Raw genomic sequence first — 12050 nt, forward strand, 5'->3', positions numbered from 1 at the left:
TTCTCATAAGTAAGTAAAAGTTGTAACCAGTGTTCCTTGACAAGGGTCGGTATAACTCCGTTAGAAAGGCTTGGAGGGCACGAATTTGCTACAACCGAGGAACAAAATCCTGACAAAACTCTAGTTTCTCTGCAGCTAAAGGGAAAGCTGTTGTTAGAGCTGTTGTTGAGTTAAATGCCAACATGTCAGTAAGTGGGCATTTGAAACATGAGCCTGTTAATTTGTGCTGCCTTGTCATGTGGTAGGGTAACGATGGATGCACTGCCACCCCAGGTATACTGTACCTGGTCTTCGCCTGTACTGTGATACCTGTGGAGGTGACACACCATACCATGTGTGAAAAGTGCAGTAGTCATTGTGTGTTATCTAAAACACACGGATAGTGGAAAAGAGAGAGCCTGACCCTCAGTTGCTGGGGCGTGTGATGGGAGAGAGTTGGTGGTTTACTGGTATTATCACTGGACTATTGACCCAGGAATGTTCTGGAGGGTTTGGGTTCAAATCCTGCTATGGCAGATGGTTACATTTGAGTTCAATCAAAATCTAGAATTAAGAGTCTCATAATGACTGTGAATCTGCTGTTGATTGTCAGGAAAAGCCCATCTGGCTCCCTGGTGTTCTTTTAGGAAGGAAACTGCCATCCTTAGCTGGTCTGGCCTACACGTGACTCCAGAACCACAGTGATGTTGTTGACTCCTAACTCCCCTCTGGGTAATAAATGCTGGCCTAGCCAGTGATGCCCACATCCTGTGAATGAATTTTTTTTAAAAAGTGTTAGTACAGGTTTGATAGGTGCCATGAGCAACTTAAACAAATGACAACTGTGTTTATCTAGCACCTTAGGAATGAGAAAAAATGGAGTAACAAAAAAGATACAATTTGGAAGCACACAAGGAGATATTATGTCAGATGATCAAAAGCTTGGTCAAAGAAGTAAGTGTTTAGGCAATTTTTTTTAGATTAGATTCCCGACAGTGTGGAAACAGGCCCTTCGGCCCAACAAGTCCACACCGACTCTCCTATGAGTAACGCACCCAGACCCATTCCCCGATCCTACATTTACCCCTGACTAATGCACCAAACACTACGGGCAATTTAGCGTGGCCAATTCATCTAACCTGCACATTTTGTGGATTGTGGGAGGAAACCGGAGTACCCGGAGGAAATCCATGCAGACATGGGAGAATGTGCAAACTCCATGCAGTTGCCCTGAAGAGAAGAGATGAAAGTGGCTTTAGTTAAGGAATTCTCGGGCTTAGAGTCTAGACAACTCAAAGCACAGCCACCAATTAAAATTGGGTATGTTCAGAGGGCTCAAGGTGGGTGAGCACAGATATCCTAGAGACCTGTGGAGCTGGAGGAGATGACAGCGACTGGGAGAAACCATATTTGAAAACAAGTATGAGAATTTCAGAATTGAGGCATTGTGTCAGGGGAAGCCAATGAGCCCAGAGATGACTGATGATGTGAGCTAGGACTCAGCAGAGCTTAGGGAAAGTAGAGTGTTGAAGGAGGACATGAGGCTAGGCTATAGTGTGAAAGAGAAAGGTGTGGTTGAGAGTTCTACAGTCGATGTGCAGAGGCTGGAGCAAATTAATGGTGCATGGATCCAACATGGGAAGGGAAAATGTCCCTCCCATATTTAGCAGGACATGAAGGTTTCCGCAGCAGCTTGATGCTGGAAATTGACAGTGTATGGAGGTGAAGAGTGAGATCAACTGGTTTAGGAACATGAAGCATAATCTGCCAACAGAGATCCTTCCAACAGGCAAGGTCTGCTGAAGATTCAGCAAAGGTTGAGATGGTGAAATTTGTGTTCTGCAGGCATGCACTGTCCTTGTCTGAGAAAGAGAGGTTGGCAGGGGAGGAGAGGATAGCTCGGGGAGGAACCAAGGTGGAATGAAAATGACCACCAGTTGTGAAGCTCAGGGTGAGGGAATCTCCCTTTAGCAGTTTCCTTAGTGAGGACTGTATGACTTTATCATTGTATGTGGGATCTGATGCGTATTATTCTTCTCAGAGTCAGGTTTGATAGAACATTTTAATCTATTCAGTTTAGAGATTACTGTTTGCAGTCTTAACCTGACACAGCCACATCTTCACCCTGACACAATCCCCTCCCCAACCTGACATTCCCCATCTCCATCCTGATACACACCCCATCCCCATCCTGATACTCCTCATCCCCACCCTAACACACATCCTCCTCCATCCTGATATTCTTCATTTCCACCCTGACACAATTCCCTGTCCACCCTGACACAATTCCCTGTCCACCCTGACACACCCCCCTCCTCCACCCTGATACTCCTCATCTCCACCCTCACACAACCCCCTGCCCACCCTAACACAAACCTCACCCTGACATTCCCCATCCCCACCCTGACACACACCCTCCTACACCCTGACACAATCCCCACCCTGACATTCCCATCCCCACCCTGACACAATCCCCACCCAGACACTCCCCATCCCCACCCTGACACACCCCATCCCCACCCTGACACAGACCCTCCTCCACCCTGACACAATCCCCACCCTGACATTCCCATCCCCACCCTGACACAATCCCCACCCAGACACTCCCCATCCCCACCCTGACCCACACCCTCCTCCACCCTGACACAATCCCCACCCAGACACTCCCCATCCCCACCCTGACATTCCCCATCCCCACCCTGACACACACCCTTCTCCAGCCTGACATTCCCCATCCCCACCCTGACACACACCATCCTCCACCCTGACACAATCTCCACCCTGACACTCCCCATCCCCACCCTGACACAATCTCCACCCTGACACTCCCCATCTCCACCCTGGCACAATCCCCACCCTAACAATCCCCATCCCCACCCTGACACAATCTCCACCCTGACATTCCCCATCCCCACCCTGACACCCCCCTTCCTCCACCCTGACACAATCCCCACCCTAACATACAATCTCCACCCTGACACTCCCCATCTCCACCCTGACATAATTCCCATCCCCACCCTGACACAATCCCCACCCTGACATTCCCCATCCCCACCCTGACACACACCTTCCTCCACCTTGACACAATCTCCACCCTGACATTCCCCTCCTCCACCCTGACACTCCCCATCTCCACCCTGACACTCCCCACCCTGACACTCCCCACCCTCACATTCCCCATCCCCACCCTGACCCACACCCTCCTCCACTCTGATACAATCCCCACCCAGACACTCCCCATCCCCACCCTGACCCACACCCTCCTCCACCCTGACACAATCCCCACCCTGACACTCCCCATCCCCACCCTGACCCACACCCTCCTCCACCCTGACACAATCCCCACCCAGACACTCCCCATCCCCACCCTGACCCACACCCTCCTCCACCCTGACACAATCCCCACCCTGACACTCCCCATCCCCACCCTGACACTCCCCACCCTGACACTCCCCACCCTGACACTCCCTATCTCCATAAAAGCAAATTACTGCGGATGCTGAAATCTGAAACCAAAAGAGAAAATGCTGGAAAATCTCAGCAGGTCTGGCAGCATCTGTAAGGAGAGACACAGTCACCTCCTTTATACTCCCCATCCTCACCTTGACACAATCCCCACTCTGACACTCCCCATCCCCACCCTGACATTCCCCATCCCTGATACTCCCCTCCTCCACTGTGACACACCCACCCTCCCCACAATGTCACACATCCCTCCCCAACCCTGACAACACCCCTCCCCACCCTGACAACACCCCTCCCCACCCTGACACCCCCCCCACCCTAACACACGCCACTCCTGCACGCTGACACAGCCCCATCTCCAACCCCAACACCACCCTCTCCTACTCTGTCACACCCCTCTCCCCTACCCTAAACACACCTCCCTCTCCCTAACCTGACATACATCCCTCCCATACCCTGTCACACCACCCTCCCCTACCCTGTCACACCCCCCTCCCCTACCCTGACACACCTCCCTCTCCCTACCCTGGCATCCACCCCTCCCCTACCCTGACACCCCCCCTCCCCTACCCTGATACACCTCCCTCTCCCTACCCTGACATCCACCCCTCCCCTACCCTGACACACCCCCTCCCCTACCCTGACACACGCGCACATCCCTACCCTGACACACACACGTCCCTACCCTGACAGACGACCCCCCCCCACCCTAACACAAGCCCTCCCGCACCCTGACTCCACTCTATGTCCTACCCCAACATCCCCCTTCCCACCCTGACACATGCCCCTCCCCTACTCTGACACAGTCCCCACCCCAACCCCTCTGTTGTCAACCCGTACAGGGCTGGAGTTGTTTGGAACATCCCACCATTGTTAGTTTGTGCAGGCCTGGTCTCCACAGTGTGTTGCACCAAGAGCCATCAGTAGAGACAGCATATCCAGGCATATGTCTTGTTGCTGCTCATGGGATCTTGCTATGTGCAGTGGGCTGCTCCTCTCCAGCCCCCACTACTGCTCTCCCCCTAGAGAAAAATGCATCCTTGTGTTTTGAGCGATCTGCGATGGCCTGAGGATGGGGAAGGTGCTCTGTGAATGCAGGTTTATGAACGCCCCTGGTCTAAGTGATGGTTGTGTGTGCTGCAGGGTCTCCCGATGTGGACGAGCCGTGTGAGCCGAGCCTGCGGGCCTGGAGCCCGGAACTGCATCTCTACCACATGAACATGACGGTGCCCTGTCCCCAGCCAGAGGGCTGCATGCTGGAGCTGCTGTTCGCCCATCCCGTGGTGGCGGACTCACTCTCGGTGTGGGTCACCTACCTGTCAGCGAGGGAGGGTGAGACCATCACCAGTGTGGAGATCCTGACTGTCGACGGTGAGGACATTCGGCTCGGAGGGCCGTACCACACCTTCTGTGACATCCCTCTCACCGTTAAAGTCAACGTCAAGAAGAGAGTGGCGGGGGTGAAGATCTACACCTTCGATGAGAAGCTAGAGCTGGACGCCGTGCTGTTGACCTCCAGGGTCCAGGATCCCCTGTGCACCAAGTGCAAGTCCCTGAAATACAAGGTTGTGAGGGAACCTCCGTTTCACATGGGGCGAACAGTGACTGTTGCTCAGGCAGAGAGAACCTTCACTGACTGGTGAGTACTTGCCATTGGACCAGCAATCTGACCTGATCTAAAATCCATTTACTCCCCAGCTCACAGACGTAGAATCCTACAGCACAGAGACTAGCCCTTTGACCCAAACTGGCCCAAAATGTCCATCCACGCTAACCCCATTTCCCTGCACTTGGCTCTTATCCTTCTGAGCTGAAAATGTGTTGCTGGAAAAGCGCAGCAGGTCAGGCAGCATCCAAGGAACAGGAGAATCGACGTTGCGGGCATCAGCCCTTCTTCAGGAATGACCGAAACGTCGATTCTCCTGTTCCTTGGATGCAGCCTGACCTCCTGCGCTTTTCCAGCAACACATTTTCATCTCTGATCTCCAGCATCTGCAGTCCTCACTTTCTCCTCTTATCCTTCTAATTCTTCCCTATCCATGTATTCATCCAAATGCCTTTTATATGTTGTTAATGTACCCAACTCAACAACTTCCGCTGGCAGCTCATTCCATTTACGTACCACCCTCTGTATAAAATCAAAAGTTGCCCTTCAGGTTCCCTTTCATTCTTTCCCCTCTAACCTTAAACTAATGCCCACTAGTCCTCGATTTCCCACCCCTGGGAAAAACACTGCATTCACCCTGTCCATGCCTCTCATGATCTTATACACTTCTATCAGATTCCCCCTCAGTCTCCTAAAGAAAAGCGTCCTAGCTTGTCTAACCTCTCCCTCAGACCGTTGAGTCCAGGAAACATCCTGGTAAATTTCTTCTGCGCTCTTTCCAGTTTAATAACATCTTCCCTGCAGCAAGGTGACCAAAACTGAACACAATACTCCAAGTGCAGCTTCACCAATGTTCTGTACAATTGCAACATAACTTCCTAACTTCTTTACTCAGTGCCCTGACTGATGAAGGCCAGTGTGTCAAAAGCCTTCTTAACTGCCCTGTCTACCTGTGACTCTACTGTTCTAATACACTTCTTAAAGCCTGATCATTCACCATGAAACTCTTACCTTGATGTGACTTTCCAAAATGCAAGACCTCACATGTATTTATATTAAACTCCTTTGCCATTTCTTTGCCCCCTTCCCTAGTTGATCAAGGTCCTGCTGCAATTTCTGATCATCTTCCTCACTGTCCATGATACTGCCTATTTTAGTGTCATCTGCAAACCTACTAATCATGCCTTGTATATTCTCATCCAAATCATTGATATAAATGAGAAACAACAATGGGCCCAGTCCCAGTATAAAACTCATTAGCTCCCCAGTTCTCCGACCCTGTATAGAACTCATTTACTCTCCTGCTCTCTGATCTGGTATAAAATATAATCAGAAGTCACATGATACCAGATTATAGTCCAACAAGTTTAGTTGAAATCACAAGCTTTTGGAGTGTTGTTCCTTTGTCAGGTGAAGGACTACGACCTGGTGCTGTGTGACTTCTGTGCTTGTCTACCCCAGTCCAAAATTGGCACCTCCACATTTTGGTATAAAACCCATTTACTCTCCAACTGTCCTGAATAGTTTGGTTCCTGAGCACATGATTCCGGCTCATGTACCTCAGCTGCAGCTTGTGAAAATGATTTAAGACCCTCCCTGTCCTCTAGAGTGCAAGAGCAAAATCCCAATTTTGCAGAACAGCAGGAGAGTTAATCCTGATTTCTTAACAACCTATATGTACCACAACCTACAACATTAAAACAAATAGTCTTATCCATATTAGTTGCTGCCCTGCATAACAGCCCTTGAAGGGAAGGCAACTCTGAAAGTGTCCCCTTGGCATGAAAGTGCCTGGAATCATCTGAACACTGAGAATTTGGTTAGAGGAATGATCATTCTCATTTTTGATTAATTTCCATGAAACCCTATTTCTGAGCTGCCCCGCTCTGTCAATTTTCGGGAGGTGAGATACCAACAAGCCGTGGTTCCAGATGTTGGCCTCAGTAACCGCACAACAGTGAAAGGGAAAGAAGACATGACGTGGTTTTTATTTCTGAAGGCAATCTGGTGGCGCAGTCCTGCGGGCAATAGTGCTGCTGTGGCTGCCATCTCGAACGAGAGCTGGATTGTGCGCAGTGCGATGCCCCACATAGCCAAATATCTAACCAAGGTCCGTTGTCCGAGCTCAAAGCAAAGAGTGCCAGCAAGATGGGGAATGGGCTGCAGGCTGAAATACAGTAGAACCCCTGTATCTGTGGATTTGGTTTCTATGGTTTCAGTTATCCGTAGTTTACCATGGCCCGAAAATACTAAATGAAAAGTTCCAGAAATAAATGATTCATAAGTTTCAAATTGCATGCCATTCTGAGTAACATGGTGAAAGCTTCCTGCCCCGTCATGCTCAGTAAATGAATCATCTTTCTTTGTCCTCTGTACTCAAGCTGGCCCGCTTTAGTTGCATCTAGCTAGCCTCTAGCGTTCTTGCTGTCTACATTCGTTGCCATGTTATTTTGCTTAGTAATGGCCCCAAAGCGCAAAACTAGTGATGCTGGCAGTTCTTCAAAGTCTAAAGAGAAGCTGTGAAAGTGCTTCCCATCAATGAAAAAGTGAAAATTCTCAACTTGATATGACAAGAAAAAAAAAATGTGCTGAGGTAGCCAGGTTGTACGGTAAGAATGAATCTTCCATTGGTGAGCTGGTGAAGAGCAAAATAAAAATTTGGTCTAGTTTTGCTGCAGCACCTCAATTTGCGAAAGTTATGTCTGCAATGCATGATAAGGTGTTAGTTAAGATGGAAAAAGCATTAAATTTGTGGGTTGAAGATATGAAGAGGAAACATGTGCCTATTTACAGTAAGGTGTTACGGCAAAAGGCCTTAAGCCTGTACGAAGACTTTAAGAAAGAATCCACTGAAAAAAAGGATACCAAGCCATTTACAGCTAGTAAGGGATGGATGCGTAGATTCAGGAATAGGAATAATTTGAAAAATATAAAAGTTACTGGAGAGGCTGCATCTGCCAACGAAGAGGCTGGTGCCACGTTTCTGGACGAATTGAAGAAGTTGATCGAGGAGGAAGGCTACTGTCCAAAACAAGTCTTCAATTGCGATGAAACTGGCTTGATTTGGAGGAAAAAAAGCCCATAGAAGGTACATTCAAAAGTGCAAAGCAGGCACCAGGGTTCCAAGTCTGGGAGGACAGATTAACTCTGGTACTATGTGGCAGTCAGAAAGCGTGGGTGACAGCTGTGCTTTATACCAAATGGTTTCACCAACGCTTCATCCCTGAAGTTAAAAAAAATTGGAACAGGAAAGGTTGCCATTTAGAGTTTTATTAATAATAGACAATGCGCCTGGCCATCCGACATCTATTGCCATAGAGAACAAAAACGTTTAAGGTTGTGTTCTTGCCACCAAATACAGCCTCACTGCTTCAGCCTCTGGACCAGTGGATCATCTGGGGTGTCAAGATCATATACACCGGCCGCATATTTGAGCAGATTCAAGCAGAAATTGATGTGGAGCCTAACCCAGAAATTATAGAACACTGGAAATCATTCAGTATTGCCGATGCATTAACATTTATCAAAGCGGCAATGGATGCATTAAAACCAGAAACCGGAAACGCCTGTTGGAAGAGCTTATGGAGTGAAGTCGTGAGTGTTTTTAAAGGCTTCCTGGTTATTGGTGGAGAGCTGAAGAAAATCATTCACTTAACAAAGACATGTTAGTGGAGAGGGATTCGTCGATATGATTGACGAAGAAGTGGAAGAACATATTGAAGAACATCGAAGTGTTGACAAAGGAGGAATTTGAAGAACTTAAGTCATCGACTGAAGAAGATGTGGAAGAAGAAACTGAAACAGAACCCTCAATGTGGACATTGGAAACATTTGGCCAAATGTTTTGGATTGCACAGACTTTAAAGCAAAAAATCATGGATTACGATTCTATGATGGAGCGCAGCATTAAAATTACCCGTACAACCACTGATGCATTTGAACCTCTTCAGCTAATGTTAGATGAGCTGAAAAGAAAGAAACAGCAACTTACTATCAATGATGTGTTTCCAAATGGTTGAAAAACAAAGCATGTCCACGACTGGCGATCACCACCCATCAACATCCTCGGCTCCTGACGTTGTCCAACCATCGACGTCATCTCCTGCTTCTCTAGCCGTTCGAGGTGAGAAGCTGATGGGTCCGAAGCAGATGATCCTCCTCCTGATGACTTTTCGTCAGAAGGTCAATAGCCTAACACAATGTCACAATGCTTCCACATCACCTCATTTCACCTTATCATCGTAGGCATTGTATCACTTCATCATGTCATTGCAGCAACAATGAAGAATGGAGAAGCCGGTGAGTACCCACAGGCTAAGATTTGGTTTTTGAGAAATAAATGTAAAAATGTATTTATGGGTAACTTTAGTGCTGTGAATTGTAATCCACGATTTTTTGCTTTAAAGTCTGTGCAATCTGAAACACTTGGCCAAATTTTTCCAATCTCCACATTGAGGGTTCTGTTTCAATTTCTTCTTCTGCATCTTCCTCAGTTGATGACTTGAGTTCTTCTAGTTCCTCCTTTGTCAACACTTCTCGATGTTCTTCCACTTTGAAACTGTGTGTGTGTATGTGTACAGGATATTTTTCATTGCTTCAACGTTCCTTGAGGGTTAAGCTAAAACGTCAGAATCCCGTTCATTCAAGAGAGAGAGAAAGAGAGACAGAGAGCACAAGTAGAATAACAATGTACAATGTATTTTATTATTATTTAATGTTGGTAATGTCTTATTGTGCATAATTTACCAAATAAACTTTATCATAGGTATATATATATAAATGAAAAATGACTTACATAGGGTTCACTGTTATCCACTGTTTCGGGCATCCGCAGTTGGTCTTGGAACGTGTCACTGTGGATACGGATGGACCCCTGTATGTTGGACATTAATTCATGGGAAGTGAGTGACATTCAGTGCCAGTTAGGACATGGTGGTAACCCATAGAAAACTAAGCAGGCATGATCATTCTTGGTGTGGTTGGCCATCCAACAGGTTGGCTCGGTTGACAGTATTTACTCATTGTGGTCTCCAGCTGCAGGCTCAACTCTGAAGCTGTGATGTGATGTGTAATGCAGGCTGACTTTGGTGTTGTGCTACAATACCAAGAGGAGCTTGACAGTAGGGTTAACATCCTTCAACAAGGGATGTAAAACAGAGATTTCAATGAGGCAGGATGTGGTAAAGACCCCGAGTCACCTTTCAGAGATGAAATCTTCTGTCCTCGATCAGACTGGCACCAAGTTCCATTTCACTCCAAGGATTGCAAATCTTTAAGTTTCCCTATCCCAATGGGTTGTGGATGCTCCATCATTGAATGTGCTTAAGGGTTGGCATCGTCAGGTTCTTTGGCCTCCCTGGAAACTCATGGAGTAGGTGGGAGCAGGCTTGAAAGTGGAGATGAAGCCCAAGAAACCATGAGATGTGAGCAACAGGTCAGTAGCACTGTAAAGCAGATTGGGAGGAATGTGCAACAAGTCAGGATCACTGGGAGTGGTCAGCAGCAAGTCAGTATCTCTGTGAAACTGACTGTGAGGGATTTACAGCAAGTCAGTATCATTGTGAAACTGTGAGGGATCGACAGCAAGTCAGTATCACTGTGAAACTGTGAGGGATCGACAGCAAGTCAGTATCACTGTGAAACTGTGAGGGATCGACAGCAAGTCAGTATCACTGTGAAACTGTGAGGGATCGACAGCAAGTCAGTATCACTGTGAAACTGACTGTGAGGGATCTGCAGCAAGTCAGTATCATTGTGAAACTGACTGTGAGGGATCTGCAGCAAGTCAGTATCATTGTGAAACTGACTGTGAGGGATCTGCAGCAAGTAAGTATCATTGTGAAACTGACTGTGAGGGATCTGCAGCAAGTAAGTATCATTGTGAAACTGACTGTGAGGGATCTGCAGCAAGTCAGTATCTCTGTGAAACTGTGAGGGATCTGCAGCAAGTCAGTATCACTGTGAAACTGACTGTGAGGGATCTGCAGCAAGTAAGTATCATTGTGAAACTGACTGTGAGGGATCTGCAGCAAGTAAGTATCATTGTGAAACTGACTGTGAGGGATCTGCAGCAAGTAAGTATCATTGTGAAACTGACTGTGAGGGATCTGCAGCAAGTAAGTATCATTGTGAAACTGACTGTGAGGGATCTGCAGCAAGTCAGTATCTCTGTGAAACTGACTGTGAGGGATCTGCAGCAAGTCAGTATCTCTGTGAAACTGACTGTGAGGGATCTACAGCAAGTCAGTATCTCTGTGAAACTGACTGTGAGGGATCTGCAGCAAGTAAGTATCATTGTGAAACTGTGAGGGATCTACAGAAAGTCAGTATCATTGTGAAAGTGACTGTGAGGGATCTGCAGCAAGTCAGCATCATTGTCAAGCAGACTGGGAGCTGCCTGCAGCAGATCAGTGTTACTGTGTAATGGACAGGGAGGAGTCCGCAGTGAGTCAGTGTTGTTATAAAGCAGACCGAGTCAAATGTTCAGCAGTGAGAATCGCCGAGAAACAAAGTGAGCAGGATAGAGGAGGAGCCTGTGCTTTTGAAACAACACGAGTGGGGATGGCAGCTTTGTAAAGGACATGTGAGAGTGGGGAAAGCAACTGGGTAAAGAGGAGGAAAGAGAACGAAGTCAACAGCTTCTCAAACGATGCAAGGTAGTGGGTCAGCATGCTTATAAAGAGAAGAGTGAACCTCAATAAGAAGGACAACAACAGTGGATGACAAACGTCAGCAGCAGGGAATGTCTTCAACTTGCTCTCCCTGTCAGAGGAAACATATAACATCACTGGAAAACAGATAGGTGATTGGTGGTATTTGCTCCTTATCTTTTGATTGGCTGGTTTAAATCAGGGCATGTTTCTACTGCTGAAAAGTGCAATAAAAAAACCTTTAAAATACTTAATATTCAAATTAAGGAATTGAATAGAATGGAGATAGCTGGGTAGGTGATGCGTTGTGGTCGTAGTATGTGGGAGCTGGTGGACACTGGTTCGATCCA

General features: G+C 47.5%; 1 protein-coding gene across 1 annotated transcript in view; it reads left to right on the top strand.

Moving 5' to 3' along the window:
- Nucleotides 1-12050, top strand: part of LOC140479625 (pappalysin-2-like) — a 409230-nt gene that overhangs the window by 174986 nt on the left and 222194 nt on the right. The window contains exon 7 of the mRNA XM_072573508.1: nt 4588-5083. Within this exon, the coding sequence (XP_072429609.1) occupies nt 4588-5083 (496 nt within the window). The remainder of the gene's footprint in view (nt 1-4587; nt 5084-12050) is intronic.

Source organism: Chiloscyllium punctatum, chromosome 7 (genome assembly GCF_047496795.1).
Source record: "Chiloscyllium punctatum isolate Juve2018m chromosome 7, sChiPun1.3, whole genome shotgun sequence".
NCBI lineage: Eukaryota > Metazoa > Chordata > Chondrichthyes > Orectolobiformes > Hemiscylliidae > Chiloscyllium > Chiloscyllium punctatum.